The 19,314-nt window shown below is 24.2% G+C and overlaps 1 protein-coding gene across 1 annotated transcript in view; it reads left to right on the top strand.

Annotated features, from left to right (window-relative positions):
* LOC112603607 (GTPase-activating Rap/Ran-GAP domain-like protein 3) overlaps positions 1-19,314 on the top strand; it is a 357,206-nt gene that overhangs the window by 27,218 nt on the left and 310,674 nt on the right. Inside the window, exon 2 of the mRNA XM_025352269.1 lies at positions 7,650-7,965. Within this exon, the coding sequence (XP_025208054.1) occupies positions 7,697-7,965 (269 nt within the window). The 5' untranslated portion in view covers positions 7,650-7,696. The remainder of the gene's footprint in view (positions 1-7,649; positions 7,966-19,314) is intronic.

The following is a 19,314-nucleotide window of genomic DNA, read 5'->3' as shown; positions in this document are numbered from 1 at the left end:
AATATATAACCATAAAAGGACATTCGGTACGTTTATAATATACATTATTCACAATATACACATAGGTAATATAAACTACCTATGTAGAAATTGGCATTATACGCCACGTGTACACTGTACTTTTGTATATGGCATGTATACAATAATATTAATTAAATATTATGCAATTAAAGAAAATATTACTAATATTACAACAAGTTGATAAGTTTTATATACTTGGTATATTAATTATTTATACATATTTCTTATGTAATTCAAATATACTTAGGTAAGTCAACATTTTTAGTTATTAAAAATAAGTTGTTGATGTATATAAATATACAAAAACTGTTGATTTATTTATCAAAAACATATGAAACGTTACATTCATATAATATAAATGCAGGCTAATAATAACACATTTTGAAGTATTATGTACTAACCTGTAACTATAATTATTAAATACACACATCATTAGTACACTAATATTGTAAATTAAAAGTAAATTATTTTGGTACTATATAATTATTATATATGTTATGTTTTATTTGCACAATTGTTGACATCGAATTAATCGTACATTACTCTTAAACATCAACAAAGTCTACCTAGAAAGTTTATTTCAGGTTGAGCGAAACAAATACGTTCTCACAAAGTTCAAATCGAAAAAACAATTTGAATATTATTATAAGAGAGCGAAAATTATAACACGATTTATATTATTCATTTTTAAATTCACCTCTGATATTAGTTGTATATATCCGTAAATATGTAAAATAGATACTTATCCAATATCTAGTTATCATTACAATTTTGCTACGTATATCTACAAATAATATAAGCAATGAATTGAAAAATTAAATATATTAAGTGCCAAAATTGTAAATTTCTATCCCTTGTACTATAATTAAATGAATCAATATTTTTTTCGACTTTAAATTCGAAAGAATTTACTAGTAGAAATATAAATTATTTATATATCACAGAAATAACAAATACTTTTTGAAATATTGATAAAATTCTCATAGTACTTCTCCCTATGACAAAAACAAACTTCAAAGTTATGCTATATTTTCATAAATCAGTTAGACTGTTTACATATCATGCGCGTGATCGTCTTGTGATTATGTCTGTCGTTGTTTCGTACATTTTATTATTATGTATGTATGCAGCGAGTGATGGCACATACATTGGTAATGCATGGAATCTGCGTTTAAATTATAAAAAACATAATGGCTTGTTATAAAAACAAAATATTTGTACTGAAGTAAAAAGGAAGATTTTTGAATTTGTGAGAATGAATATGAAGATAAATAAATAACAAGCAAACAAAAAGATACTCTACCTGGGTTATTTTTTATTTTTAATAAGACAAATAAAAAATTTGTTACGTATAGTTAGAATAAGAAAATGAGTGGAGTGTACATAGTAAGTGAAGATGGGCGTGATTAAAGACGTTATCCATTGATAGCGTTTTGGACTCGGGTAATTTAACGTTATTCTCAACGAGAAAAATACATAAATATAATAATAATGTTGTTAAAGGTTTTAATTTTTAATTTATCATGGTATATATTATTATAGTGACAAATAAACATATATTACATTAATTAGTGAATGTTTAATAAAAAAAAAAAAAACCATATTGGACAAGCGACTAATACTGGAATATACTTTATAATTATATACTGTTATCTTGAAAACTTTGGTATGTATTTAAAATATAATTAATTATTATGGTGCAAAATATTTCCTGTAAAGTATAATACCTGAACATAATATTATAAGTTTAATACCATTTTAATATGCTTAATTGTTATAACCCTCTTCATGTAAATTAATACCTGTTTTTTTTTTTTAGGTGTTTGTTATAAATAATTGTTTTTTTGTTGAGCTTACTCAGTTTAATCATTCAAAATTTTTTCATACGTTGTATGTACTTGTACAAGTACTTTCACAATTAGTTCGATCAGTTTTAACTATAACAGTATATTCGTACTATAAATTATGCATGTTTCTTTATTATTTTTCCTAAGTTTGTCTTATTTCAAAATAAATCATACTATAATTATTAAAATTTTTTTATAGTATGAGTATTTGTTCTATTTAGTCATCAGTAACTTGATCATAATTAATATATTGACTTAATTACGTAATTGTCATCATAATTGTATTATGTTGACATTCATCTATACTCATATGCATAATAATAATAATAAAAATTATAACCACTAGCTCGGTAAAAACGTTTGATTGATTGATTTAGAAAAAAAAAAAAAACAAATTTGTAAGTTTTTTTGAAAATACTAATTTATTGTCTTTATAATTACCAGTATTGTTAGTAAACCATTGTATTTGTTATGTAACTTATATTCTGGCTACCTGATGAGTACATATAAATGAAAAAAGAAAATGAAAAAACTGATAAGGCTGTTAAAACAATACGAAAAGATCAAACACACGTCATCCTTCGATAATTGTGTTATTATTACTATTATTATAGTATTTTTTAAATATAGCAATTACTTCTATTTTTTAGCTTTGTGTTCTCTATCACCCGCGATTTCATTTAAAATTAATTTTAATTTACCACTCAACTAGATTGGAGATAAAAAACTGAAATCCAATAGTCTTATTAAATATTATATAACATATATGTCCCTGAGTCTTTATATTTTTTAGTTTATTTATATGGATTGCTTTTTTTATCTGAAAACCCGTATTTTAAATAGATTTTAAAGTTTATATCACTATTTCAACATTTTATTCATTGATTTTTTATAATAGTAAGTATAGCATTAAAGTGATATTTTAAAATAATAATAATAATAACTTATGAGACGATAATACAAAGAAATATTAAAAGCCACATTACATATTACGGAGAAAATATGATATTCAAGTATTTTTAATTTATATACATAATAGTTTCAGATGAATGATAATATTAAAATACATACTTCATGTAACTCATAAAAAGAATTTTCAAACGAAGTTTGAATGTACAATTACCTATTGGATATAAAAATAAATAGCACCATAAAAACATTTAAAAGCTTATTTCGTTAATTTGTGTGCAAAAAATGAATTATATATATTTATACAAAATAGGTTTACAATGTAAACATTATATATAGTGCTGAATAAATGAATACAATTTTTCATTATTATACATAGTATATAATGTTATTGCAGGATTGAATTTAAAAAAGGAAAACGTACGAACAAGATACAGATCAATAAATGTTAATGCTATTATGCTTGTTTAAAAAAAATTTAAATTACGATTAATGTTTGCATTTTTGAACAAAATTCATAGTAATTATTATTGAACATACCTAGCATGCTTATTAAATGTTTTCAAATGTCAATGGTGCATAGTAAAATAAACGAGTAAGTACTTTCAAAATGTATCAAATAATATTATTGTAGAACGAATGAAGTTGTGCTATAATATTTATAAGTTTACAGTGTTATAATATGCATCACGTATAAAATATCAAAATATACGCTAACATCTAACATGATCGATAAAACAAAAACAATTTAAAAGTGTGTTAAAATAAAAAACAAAAATACCCATCGATCACCATAATTATTATATGTACTCATACAAACATAAAATTAAACCTAACTCATTTAGTATTATTATATTTACATTTTTTGAGAATAGGTAATTACAATTTCAAAGTCATTTAATGATTATTCTTTATTTTAAAACTAATGATATATTTTTCATGAAAACATATTCAAATATTAAATAATAAAATAAGAGGTAAAGTCTTAAACTGATTATACGACTTAAACAAGGATGAATTCATATTCATCTATATAAAAAAAAAAAAAAATAGTTGTAAATTCGAATTTTTGATTTTTTTTTTTTAATAAAACATTGAATTATTTTATGTTAGCGTGCTGTTACGTTTTATTTTTTTAATCTAAACGCAATAATGCAACATAACAGAGAAAAAGCAATCACATAAAATCGTTTTTATGATTATTATGTAGTATTTGAATATAATAATTTATAGGCAATAACCATTTAAAATGAACTGATGAAAATAATATCTTAGAGTATTTTACTGAACATTTTATCTAAAATTTATTGTTTCAAAAAAATGTAATATTCATTTAAATGTATAAAATATATTTTTGAGGCATGGATCGAGTGGTGTAGTATAATGACTATATATAGCCACTAAATAGTGCTGCGATCAACCACCGTTCGGCGTCACTAGTTCTTGGATTAGCTAGTTCCCTAGCAATGAAGTCTTATACACAGATACACGTGTTCCAAGACCCACAGTACTATACTCTACAGCAACACAGTAACAAACATAACAATTCCACAACTAATGGTCTGTGTAATCGAAGCTTTGATTAATAATAACAAACAATACATTTTTATTTTTAAAGGCTTTTATCAAGACAAATAATACCTAAATATAATACAAACTCAAAACATTAAACTTTTTTAATGTTACTATGAATACGTTTTGTAACTGGTAAAAGTACTTTATTATTAATTAAAAATCATAAAACATGATGTTTTTGTGATCGTGTTTTCATCGATGTCGTTGATCAGAGAGAGAAAACAGATAATGCATTAGCGACGTCCTCTTAAATAAATATGGCCGAAAGCTAAGCTTATTTAAATGTAGAAGATTATAATATTATTAATAATGACGAAACTGTGACATTATTCTTTTGCATCATCCCATCAAAATCGTTTAAGTTTAAATGTATTCATTAATCTTTTTTTTTCTCAGAATGTATAATTTTTTCATTAAATAGATTTTTTTTACTCTAATAATACGGAAATAATTTACATAGTATACAAATACATTTTTGTACTTATTTAGTTGACCAAGACATTTATCTCGGTAAAAATATTTGTCGGGTACCTCTTAAGTCATAAAAATTTTGCTCTAAATTATTAAGTCTCAAGTCGTCTTTTTGGATTGCATAATGTAAGACATACCTCCTAATTTTCACTTGAATTACATCAAAGTATCATTAATTTTATGTTCAAATAAATGTCATTGAACATAATTTCGCCATGACAATATTGTTTTTGATATTATATTTTACTGTTCTTTTCTTTCTGATGATGTGACGCGCGCATGTGTTATCGATTATATATGTTTATTAATTATATTGTATAATGGGACCAGGTAAACGGGACGCACGTAGATATTCAATTTGATAAAAAGTTTTTTAATTTTCTGAAAAATACCATACGAGTATTACATTATATTGTTATTATATTTAGTAATATATTGTATATTATACTTTCCCGCGTTATACCAATGACGACCGGAGGAAATTAAACCTGGTAGAGGGAAAAAGTCATGTGTAAACTCTATAGTATGGTCACTCATGTTTCACTTATATAGTATAGTATACAATATACATTGATTATATTTTGAATTTTATGCTGTTAAACTATTTATATTTTATAGGTACTCACTCAGATTGGTATGCAAGAATTTAAAAAATTTACTAAACGTTTAACGTATACTACATAAACATAATTAGTACTGTTATATTTTTATTTTACTTTTTGTTTTGAATAATTGATTTACGTTTGTTGAAATTTTTGGGTTCTAATTATAGCATAGCCAACATACAAAAAACGATTTGATGAATCAAACACGAAATCGTGTTGTCTATATAAAATTTTTTGGTTTACAAAGATGCAGATTATTAATGTTAAAAATCAATTATTTTTTATGAAGTAGAAGTTTTTAAGTAGAAAATGGCTAAGTAAAGGTATAACAATATACCATAGATTTTATTGTTTTAATATTATGAATGAATACAATACACTCATATTAACCTTCGATGTTTTAAATATTTAAATATACTCGTACATTATTACTTCTTTCATTGTAACTAGTGAGTCGAAATAAAATTGAAAATTTTTATGTTTTAATATTTTATAATGAAATCAATAAGATATTTATGAACTGTGTAGTATCGAGTAGTATATTTGAAAATGCTTAATATTGAATGAGTTAAAAAAAAAAAAAAAAAATTAAAAGAGTAATAGCGTTTCAAGTCAAGTGGTGTTTGTATAGAAGATTAATAAGCATTTCATGTAATTTATCGAAGTCTACGAATATTGATCCCATCACCAATATATGTAATATAATCGTTGTGATAAATTTAATTGTAACATTAAATTAAATTTTGCATCTGTAAAAAAATTTAAATTATTGCATAGGTATATTCAAACAGTGCGTCGCTGTTAATTATGATTTCAACTATGTCTTATATCAAACGTTAGAATAATATGTATAATATAATATATAAATTTAATATTCTTATAACTTTAAGATATCGTTTTTTATTATTTTTTTTTTTTGTTTCAACAGATTTTACGATTATTTCTATTAAAATCGTCTTTCGAAGGTAATAAATGATTGCACGGCGCTTTCAAATGTTATTATGTGTTTCAACCCTTACACTTTTTATTAATTTAAGTGTGGAATGATAATTACGGTTTCTTTTGTGCACTTTACATTGACCCAGTATACTATAATTACGGTTGTTTTAATGTTTTTTTTTTTCTCGACGACGTAACTATACATAATATAATTATATATAATGTAAGTACGTCATACGGCGTATATGTACATACTTATTATTACTTATTTAAAGTGAACCATTTTTCTGTGCTAGCTCTTAATGTCCGTTAAATTTATTACATAAAACACACTATTTAAAATGTTTTCTCTCGCCGTAGTACAATAATGTGACAACATTAAAAGATCCAATTCACACACACACACACACACACACACACAAAATAAATAAATAAATAAATAGTAATAATAAAATTAATAAAACAATAATACGAAAATATAATATTATAAATTTTCAACCAGTGTATATTATTATAAACTTCGATGTTAAAGGCATGGTTTGAATTTATCAAAATAAATTTAAATGTTTTTCAATACTCTTGCGTTATAATTTTATATACCTATCCGAATTTATGAGTACATATATTTATTTATACGTAAACATTATTGTTTCACCTGAAAATATTTATTTTACTCTCAAAAACAGTTTTACAAAGAAATTTAGAGATATTTCAAGTTTAGTATTTGTGATTTTTGACAATACGACAACTATTTTGTATATTGACTCTTATGTATACAGAATGATTTACCAAACATTATGTATTTTATTGAATTAAGCTTTTTGGTAATGCAACACATATTTTATATATTTTTTTAATAAAATATAAAAAATATATATAAATATTAGATAAAATAATACTGAATTCTAGTAGCTATAAATTTTTGTGTTGTGGTAATTTGTGTGTTCGCATTGTATTTTCCGAGTTTTTGATAGCAATTTGATGAACTTGGAAATGTTCTGAGTTAACGTTTCAGTTAGATAATCAGAAATAAGAAATTTCTCCTTTCCCTGTCATATATTCAGCATTCAGATAACATGTGTTTTGCTGTAAAAGAGACTATACAGCTTAATGTGTCACTCTTAAGTTAAGATGAGGGTTTACTTTCTTCGTTACATGGAAGTTAGCGAGGCGTGTAGTATGTTTTCTTTTTAGCTAGTCGAACTTTATCGGGTTGTTGATGGAATAAAACCAAGATTATATGATTATTTAACTCTTAGATAATTATACTTCCATTTTACAGGATGCGAGCGTAATTACAACGGCGACTGTGGAAAAATCAGGGGCGCAATGCCCGGTGGTGGTGGTGGTGGTAGTGGCGGCAGCGGTGGCGGCAACAGTCAACAGCATAGGCTAGACACGATGACCATGTTACGGCGGAGAAACCGCAGTAACCGCGGACGGTTGGTCCGTTGGGAACGGGTGTCCGAGTGGACAGGAACCGCGCATGTCACCGCCTGGGACGTGATCGTCCGTGATTCGTTACTACACATCGCTTGGCCTATGTCATTGGGATCCGAGCCGGTCGGACCTCCACTGGACCAGTTGTACGTTACCGGGTAAGTGCACCAAACTATAATATAATATGGCCCTAAGTCCGATGATTTTGAATCACAATCGATTGTTCAAGATTATAGTTAAGTTAGATGAGTATCACACGATTTATTACAGTAGAGTGTGCGATTGGACTTAAGATCAATGACGATTGTTATGTTGTGGCGTATTATAATACCGTTGATACAAGTCTGTGCGACATAAATATTTTGGTATGCGAGTTTGAAAAGAGAAGTGATGTTTATACAATATTTTTGATATACATTTATCACTATTAAACGATTGACAATCATCTCAATAATATATAGGTATAGGTCATTAATCATTAAAGTCAGTTCTACAGACTATTATGATAGTATATCATTTTTATCCTCAACAGTATACAATTTAATTTTATAAAACATCATACTAAACTTATTACAGAGTATTTTTCAACAATTTTTAGATTTAAAATAATTATAAATGGTTACCTAGTTTGAATATTTAATTTTTATTTAATATTTTAATACGCATCAATAATACGGTTAGCGTTATAATATTTTATATGACTTTATTGACTTAAAATTTACACATCATTATTTTTCATAAATTTATAAATATTAAATACTTAAAGTAATATTTATTTTATTTTTTCAAACAACAAAATCGGTGAACATGAAAAAAGTATTATAATATATTATTCTTAAATATATGAGTATATATTTATTCACGATGTCTTTATCACAAATATGACTATATGAGTCGTATCTTGGTGTATACGTATATTTTTGTATATATATAGCCTACCATGATTAAATTGGAGATTGATATTATTTGGAATATCTTTGGTCATTTAGGATGTTTAATAGAAAATACTACCTCAGCGGTTAAATAAATTAAGCCTTTTTTTCGTACAAAAGATAAAAATAGTTTAGTATATAATGCATTTACCTCATCAATCATCATCCTATTATTATACTCTTTGAGTAGGATTATATTATAAATCTTATCGAGTAGCTAATTAGTTTGGTTTATAAACTATAATACTATACACATATTTATATATATATATATATATATATATATAATATAAGTATCTACTTCCTACATTTACACGACTACATTATAAGTACTGTAAGTACAATGTTTGCAGAAATAATCTTCAAGAGTACAGATTCCAAAAGGATTAAAATGAGGCGTAAAAAAAAACAAATACGTGTATTATACACAGTTTTATGATCTTTATCGTTATTATGCTGTGTAGAAATTTGAAGATGATTTTATGATAAGTGTCACATTTTTTTTTTTAAGTACTAGAGCTATAATATGTACCTATATAGCTATTTGTCATTATAACTCCTAAAATCTAAATGATAATAATTACGTATGATATAATAGTTAGGATATAGCAATTATATCATTTTCTGTGGTTTTTTTAGAATGAATAGTTTCAAAAGTATGGTTGCTTATTATTATTTTATGTTTGCGAAAAATGCATGTATATGTAAATAAAATATTATATAATAATTAAAAGATTACTCTAAATTAAATTATTTCCAAAATTATAAAATTATAACTTGTTTATTATGCTTATTGTAAGTATGAATAAAGTTGATAAATATTATTTATTTATTAAAGGAACACTTTTGATTTGAATAATAATAAACAGTTTTAGAAATCGCAAATACATTATTATCGTTGTTTTTTTTTTTTAATCAGCTTAATCTATAGACTTTTTAAATGTTGAAAAACCATAAAACTCGAGGTAATAAAATATAAAAATTAAATTAAATGAATAATCTATAAGTTAATTAACATAAATGCGTGATTTCATTCAACAAGTAAGTACATACTATTGTTGATAGTGAACACTCTTCGATCAATTAGTCATTCCATGATCTTAGACAAACTGCGTACAGGACAGCTATGTAAATTGGCGTAATATTGACTAGACGTGGCATCATAATATTATATTATACATGTAAATATTGACGTAATGACAATGACATCTTAACCCATGTAATTTTATCCAGTTATTGATGAAAGCTTATAACGAATTATAAAATATACAAATAAATATAACTATGTTTATTCTATCATAATATTAAAATATATTTCGTTATAGAACCTTTTTAACATTTATCGTTTCTACGGATGCACCAAAATATTATACACCATATACTACATTTAAAAATAATAATAATTACATATCTACTATATATTTAATTAAAAATCAATTAACTTTGGTGCACTTTCTTTAAAGAACAATAGATAAAACGTAGAAGATATTAAAAGGCATTAAACGACATAAATTAAAACTTAAAAAAAAACCTGATCAAGTATTTGAACACTAGATGACTTAAAAATAAAAACGACGAGAAAAGACATAGTTTAAAAACAAAAATTCATAACTAATTATCAAAAAAGGTTGTTATTATGTTTAAAATTGTGGAATATTTTTTAAATTTTCAAAAAATTTAATCTTGCTCCTCCTAAAAGAGAAACAATTGTTTTACAGGTAATTTAATGTCATACAAATTTGAGCTTGAAATGCTCAAGGAGATTTTAGAAGATTATGTGACACAATGGCATGTCACATAATATGAAATATTTATATCTCCTTAAAAAAAAAGGTTCAATGATTTTATAATTAATATTATATTAAATACAACTATTATTATTTTGAGCAGTTATCCACATCTTCAACGGTGCATTAAAACATCGGGCTGTAAAAGTAAATTATTAAATAAAGGTATCCTTTTATATTGCATTGGATTATTATATTTTATGTAGAATTCGCATTTTATCCATAACACCAATAGATCACTAGATACAATACTACACCCTGAGATGTTCGTTCAAATGTAGATTTTAGGTATTGAGCAATATGATGAGATGAATGGTTGAACAAGAACATATTATATTATTATATTTGTAACAAGTGCATAAGCAAATCATGCGGAAGTCATATCTTATATCGCCGCTAAACATTCAAAATTATTGCCTTTGTCGCGTAAGTATCTGTCTGTGTGTGTCAGATGTATGACACATGATATGATGAGTTACCACGTGTTTAGTTCATTTCGTACACATATTCACCATGTTTAAACTCTATAACACTGGAAACTTAATTAATATACCAAGTAAAAATATTATCCATCACTCAAATATGAAGATGATAAACAAAAACTGAATATAATGTTTCGAATTGTCATATTGACGCTGTATTCGCATACCACGTTACCTATATTGCGATTTTTCAAAAAACTAACTTTTGTTTCATGCAAAACGCAATTTTCATTATAACATATTAATGTCACTCCTGTTGAATCACTGCATCAGAGTAGCAGGCTCGCGAACATTTTCTGATGTATAAATTATTACGTGGCGATTATGATAAATCATATTATTCACATCGTTAGGCATAGACCAGCTGGCAATAAACAAATATAAACATGATACAGTCGATTTGCTGTGGGATTTTCACTTGTACCGCGCCAACAATAATATTATTCAATCGTACGTGACATTATTATGGATGCATGTAAATCGGCAACGAAAAACGGAATTTGTGTGTACGCTATTTCAACATTGCTTTTTTTAACAAGTTGAAATATATAGGTGGTTCCAATAAAATATATTTCAGTTACAACATCTAAGTAATTTAACTGGTAAATAAGTTATTTTGTTTCTGATTTTGAACATCTATGTTGCTATAACTAACTATATATAAATAATTAATTGAAATACAATATAGATTGATATGATTGATCGATAATTTACCGTGTTATAATTTAATGGGATTAATATAGTATTAATAACTATATTTTTACGCAATAAAGGCGGTAACAATTCTAATATCTGTATAAAAATGTCAATTGTTAATAATAATTATTTTTTAAGACTTTTTTTTCATTTTTTTCATTTCTATGATATGTTTTGATAAATTTTGAACTTCTAAAAATCTTCCCTCTAGTAATTTTAAATTGTTCATAACCTCAATAAGAATTTAACTATAAACATAATCATTAAACAAAGTTGTAATACGTTACACCTATTCGAATCTACGCACTTCTTACTAGTACCAAGTTAAGTATTATATTATTTAAGTTCAAATATTAGTTATTTAACTGAATTTTTTAAAAATTTAACCAAGTAATGTTCACATATCACACAATTAAAAATATTCAACACTTATTTCAAAAGTATTTTTATTGTAGTTGATAAAGTTGATTTCATTTATATCTATATGATTAGAATTGAGGATAAAAAAATGGTTAGAATATTTGTAAACAATTACCTATTTAAACATCCATGGGGGGTCAGACCTCCCATGAACTTAAGATTTTAAATTAACTTATATATGAAACACATGGTTTTTTCTTTAACATTTTTATATTTTTGATTTGGAAATAATTTTAAAATTTTCAAAAAGTTTAAACAAATATTATATTTTTATGATAAAAAAAAATATTCAATACCATGAATTAAAGTGTGTTAAATTTAAATTTCCTGAATCCCCCTCCCAGAAAAAGTTCTTAGCTACGCCACTGGATTGTACAATCAAAACAGAAAATATAAAATGCATTGAGTTAAACAATTTTGACTTATTAATTTTATTTTATTTTTAATATTTGAGTGAATTATCTTATTGTCAAAATTTAAGATAAGAAGTTATCTATTCTCAAACGTTGGCTTTTTGATGTTTTAACTTTTAAGCAAAATTTAATATTATAAAACAAATTAAAAATGCTCATACTAAGTTTAAAAATTAGAATATTTTGTAAAATTAACCCTTAAGCACAGAAAATGTCTTTATCTTTAACTTTTATTAGGACAACTCGTTCTAATATTAAAGTTAACAATACAAAATTGGTTCTTCTGAATGCACATTTTCTTTCTTGTATATTTGTAAGACAGAAACAACTCGAGTGAAACTATTTTAGAAGTTGAACTCGATTGACTTATTTTATTTCAAAGTGTGATACATTAGTGATGTGAAAATTCCTGAAAACTCTTTGGAATATTTCCAAGAACAAGAATATCAATTAGAAATATAATGTATATATATATTTTTTTAAATATTTTTTTTTTAATATTTTTAAACATTTTATTACATTTCAGTGTTATAAATTACTTGAATAACAACTATTTTATTCTCAAAAGTACTACAGGAGAAAAAAAGACTATTAGATGATTTAAAAAAATATTAAGTTATCAGTGTCAAGATTGGATTTTAATTTATTTATTATTCTTGATATAAAATAAATTTAATTTCATATTGTTAGTAAATAAATTATAATATTTATCCTAGTAGCTTGTAATATTTATTATTTATAATTCATCTAAAATAAATAGATTGGGAGGGATTGTGTTTTTGATTGAAATAAATTATTTTAAAATTTAAAATTATAAGAACGCCTGTAGTTTATTTACGTATACAATAATACATTCATATATTTTTATATTTTTCAAACTAAGACTTTTAATATTGTTTTTTAAAATTTAATTAAATAAATTGATGTGTATCTTACTAAATATACTCAATAATGTATAAAAAAATACAAAGATTTAATTTTCTCAATTAAATTAAAGAAAAAAATAGTAAATAACATAAACAACTTTTTTATACACTTTTCGATTAATGAGAGTAAAAAAAAATATATTTTAATGTAGAGATTAAATATGGAATTAACTGGGTTATAAACATAAAATGATCACATATATTCAAATAAGGAACACATTAATGATGTTTATGTAATATTTCTTAAGGTTTCTAGAGAACAATATTAAATATAATAGTGTTTGAAGTCTGAAATATTACATTATATAAAGGTGAAATATTTTAATTTCTCTTTTTTTTTTTATTTTTAAAACACAAATAATAACACATTAATGCATTAAGTTCTATAGTTTACATATTATAATATTTAAGTCTATACGTAATAATTCTATTATGATGTAAGTATTCTGTAGTTCTATATGATATTTTTTAATTAATTAATTATTTTTTTTTTTTTTTTGTCAATAACACGAAGAAAACAAGAAAAAATAAATTTTATTAAAATATTGAAATATTTTTTGCAATTTTAAAAAATTAATTAATTATGCCATTATAATACTGTAAATTTAAAATCCTTTCGTCAAAAATTTTGCAAAAGTTTAGTGGATAATTAAAATATAAGAAATTATAATAAAAGTACATAGCCCTGATTAAGGTTTGAGAATTTTGTAAATAGAAAAAGTCTATAATAATGACATATTGCTTATTGAAAAAAGAGCTTATTATTCATAAAATATTTATCAAAATCAATAGTCATCAGTTATGTACATACACGTCTCTCCAAATAGACTATGGTTTGTAATAAAATTTAAAATTTAATTAAAATAAGTATTATAATTTAATACTTATTGATAGTTAAAACTTAACTATATATAAACTTGATAGGTAAACTTTTGATAGTTAAAATCCTACTTCATTAAACAGTGTAATTGAGAATAATTAACCAACAGTGAAAATAGTTCTTATAATCATACAAATAGTTGTCAATACTTTCGAGGCTCTATTATGACACAGTTACTGTTCCTTTTAGATACTAAGTCTTATAGTACTTAAATTAAATATGCATTTAATTGCCAATATTATGCTTATATACATGTGCATATATATTTAATTTATACATTATAATATTTATCAATATTATAACTGAAACTCGGAAATTAATGATCTTATAAATGTTTAAAAAATTACTTAAAAACTACAAAAAAAAAATCACCTAAAAAATTATAAATATTTATTTAGAATAAGTAAAAATACATTAAAAAAAAAAAAAAATAAAAAAAAAATAGTAATTATAATAAAATTTACTTAAAATTATTACATTGTACTATTAAAGCATATTTTATATTGTCAAAAGTAAAAATGACAGTTAGCGATTGCCTTATTCTATCGAATTTATATTTTTACCTAACCCGTATACAACTTGTGTAAAGCATTATTTTATAAAATATAAATTTGATTGAGATACTTATAATAAAAGTATAATTTACAGTCTGTGTAAAACAAAAACTTTGCGAGTAAAGATGTTAATTGACAAAATCTAATTATAAATATAAGAAATTGAACTAAAAAGGAAAATATGACCTAAACATGACAAACAATTACTTAAAAATGACTAAAAATAAATTAAAAAGTCAAAAATGCAAAGTAAAATTTAGTTATTTAGATTCAAATGTTTAAGAAACACATTTGTGGTTAGGAGAGTATCGTATAATAAGCTCTAAAAAAAAAAAAAAATGCATAATGCATCAGCTTTCGAGCCCTAATTATAACTATGTGTGAAAACGATTTATTTGTATCGTAAAAAAAAATTGAACATATTTTGAAAATAAAATATTATACTACTCCAAAACTTAAAAATATTAACACAACATGATATAAAGAGAATAGTTTTTATAATAGTCGCACACTTGTTCAACATAATTTGTATGCAAATGTTTACTGTGTATGTTCAGATTCGTATTGAATAATTAAATGACATATTATATAATATAATAGAGTTAAAAATAATTCATGAAAAGAGCCTAGAACAAAATGATAAACAATCTCTGAAATAAATGTCTTAAGTTTTTATTATTCGTACACGCGCACAGTGTATTTTAAATTTAATATAAAGAGTAGTCAGATATCAAGTTCTGATTTTGGTTAATCCGAACTATATAATAATAATAATAATAATAATAGTTTGAATATAATATAAATATACTTTATTAGTATTATGATAATGATGGTGGTGGACAACCAATCTACATGATGTGTCATCATCGGCTCGTAAAAAAATATAATACTTTAATGAATATTAGGGCTTTAAATTAAAATTTACTTTTTGTAGAATTAGTTATTTTATCATTCCCTATAGTCCGTACCCAGAACTAAACACATTAGCACCGAGAATAATGTGTATCTGCTTATACTTTTATGAGAGAAAAAAGTTTCTCTCCAATGAGTTTATTATAATATTATCAAGCACTGAAACAGCAACAGTACAAATTTAACAAATTAACGTTCCAAAGATTTAATGCTCTTTTATTATGCTATACTTCAACCTAAACCTGCTCCGGTTTTATTTATAATAGTAATTCGAAAAAAAATTAATGTAAACAACCACATAAAAAAAATTTTTTTATTTAATTTTTGTAAAAAATATGAAATATATTTTAGATAAAAAGTTATATAATCGCTTACAATTTTTATTTTATTTTATGTGGGTGTTATATTTTAATTATTTACTAAATGTGAAAAATGTTTGTTTAGTTTTTAATTTATTGTGTTTAAAACTAAATGCTTCATATTTAATGTCATTAAATTAAATAAATACACACCGTAAATAAATAAAATGAAAAGAAGAAACATGTTAATATCTTCTTTAGTATTACGATTATCGTATTCTATATGGTTGACGTGTTCGAGCTCACTTATAATATACTATGTTTAAGTAATTACGTATATAGACTCGTTATTTTCAAAGAAACGTCTTGAAGTTTTGTAACCACAAAATATTTTTTAATTTCGTATTATACAATTTGTTCCGAGAGAAAGTGATTGACCGACGTTTGCGAAGGTATACCTAAAATAATGAAGAAATACCCTTTAAAGAGATGCTCAAACTTTTTTATTTTCAAGTTATGGGAAATTTACCTATTTTTAAACAAAATCAAACATACCCCGTATTTTTTTATGCTTTTCCAAAAATGTTCAACATTTTAACATTATTTATTTTTATTTTAATGTTATTTAACTATTCTATCAACTAACATAGTAATTAAACCATGTATTATACAAATTATTATTAAATTAAAAAAAGTAAACATTTTTTGTTAAAAGTTAGAATTTTTTAAAATACTCGCATAACTCCAAATAATTCAATATTTAGTATTGGTTTTTATATGTTATTTTATGAATAATTAAATTTATAGTTTTTCAATGAAAAAATGTAATATCGCAATTAATTAAATAATTCATTTTACAGACATTTACTTATTTCCGTATACTTATGACTTTTTTAATATCATAAACTTTCAAATTTAATTTTATACAACTCAAAATATTAAATAACTATAAAGTGATTAAATATTCTAATATTAACAATTATCCCCTGTTAAATAAATCTACTCACGTATTTTTACTCACTGATTTTTTTTTTTTTTAACCGAAGCGCTTATATAATGTTACGCATCAGGTGCTATCTTTCAATAAAATAGTTTAACCAATTGTATGACGCATTTAAAATTGTAATTATTGTGTGATTACAAATGATTAAAAATTAGATTAAAACCGTTAGCACATTTTTGAGTCAATTCAATCAAATCTTTTTTTCATCACAATAATGGTTCATTAAAGCCAAATTGTGACACGTATCTAAATACTTCTTTATTTTTGTTTTATATAAAAATATATTTTGATCAAAATAAGTACCGTCGATATTAAAATTGTTTAATGGAAGAAGAAAAGGGCACATTTGTTAGAAATTGTCAGTTATCATGTCAAACTTTATCAGTATACTTTTAAATTAATTGAATTTTGTTTTTTTGCATGTACAAAAAAACTCCATTCAGTTTAACAATGCCAAATTGTGTGCATGCATACCAAGTCACTGGCAAAATCAGACTTCTCTTAGGCGAGTAAAGGCATACTGTGATTGGTTGCCAATAATTGCCCACAGCTATTGCCATGTGTGCAGATGATTTTAAGATTACAATAATATTTATATGTATTATAGGCTAATGCATGGCTACAGTTATATTTTTATATTTATTATTAGGTATTTTGAATTCATAAATAATTTCAATACATACTGTTAGTGTATACTGATGGTGGTAAAGTATATTATAGTTCATTACGTATACACTATACGTGTTGTTGCATGTCGACGGCGGCACGACAGCAAACATTAACGATCACCACGATAACAGATATGCACCAATGGGACCAGTTTTCGCAGATCGAGTGGACATTCTTATACTGAACAGAGTATTTCTTCTAAATTCTAAATAATATTATTTTGTGATTGCTGTTTAAATGGCAAAGTGTATTTTTTGCAAGGTATCATATTATACTAAAAAATATTTGAATACTACTTTCGTTTACTTATCGTTATTTTATTTATTGATCACCGATATCAGTGACCTAACGAATCTTTAATCATCGACATTGTTTATATTTAATTTTATTAATATTAAAATATTTTATATTTCCGTCAGATATGTCGTAGTTGAATCGTGTACAATTAATACATTCCAAATACATTTATATTAGATAGATGTATACTTAGATTTACATCGTTGTGAAATGCAATGATGTAGGTATGACATGTATATATGTATAATATTATAATTTATAACACACTATGTATAATCCTTTCAGTATATTCCACGTTTACTGTATTAAAATAATATTATCTGAGACTTCCCTCGAGACCATTGAGATGCATGCCTGTCATTTTCGAATTCATGCGTTTCCATTAAATCGTCTTCACTTGAAATAATAATAATCATTACAAGTATACGTACTATTGTATATAGTGGGTACGAACTGAATATTCAAAACAAGATTTCGTTTACCCGAAGCGAAGAACTTAATTATTACTATCAACTAGTATACGGCAGCGGTGGTTTACTTCGCGCGCGAAGATTTGTATATATTATGCAATAATAATATATACAATCACACAATATATTGTATCTGGATGATTTAAAAAGCTGAATGGTTAAAAGTAATTGTAAAATTCTTTAAATAATGATTGACTTAGGATCATTTTTTATGATATCGATGTTGAATACACAGAACACAGGTATGAACAATTTTCAATAATTATTCTTTACTAGGTATAGTAAACACTCAATGAAAAAATGTGTGCAAGTGTGAACCGCTCTACTGTATACAGTTGGTTTTGAATGGGTCACTCTGATGGATGTATTACATTTAAATTCTAAAATGTTTAATTTATTGTACTTACCTATATGAAAAATGATTCTAAGAAAAGACGAACTATCAGTCTACATCACAAAGTATTTTTCATACTATGTTATTTGATATTTCTATTAAGTAAAGTCATTTATTTTACTACTAGTAAAATACTTAATTTTTAGTTTGAATTCATTTTTACTAAACACATTGCATTTGAAATTATAGTCATGTATACAATAGTTTTATTTTCCCAAAAATAATCTTTTTGAACCATCTATAATTAGTCAATAAATGTCATTATTTATAGTTTTATAGTTTAAAATTTAAGTTTGCAATTTTATTTATCTAAATTTTAAATTATAATATTTATAAAGAAAATTAAGGTTTTATATTTTATACATTTTTGATC

The sequence above is a fragment of the Melanaphis sacchari genome, unplaced genomic scaffold (genome assembly GCF_002803265.2).
Source record: "Melanaphis sacchari strain LSU unplaced genomic scaffold, SCAv2.0 Contig10_pilon_pilon, whole genome shotgun sequence".
In the NCBI taxonomy this organism is placed as follows: Eukaryota; Metazoa; Arthropoda; class Insecta; order Hemiptera; family Aphididae; genus Melanaphis; species Melanaphis sacchari.
The sequence above is the reverse complement of the archived record's forward strand: the minus strand, read 5'-3'. Positions and strand labels throughout refer to the sequence as shown.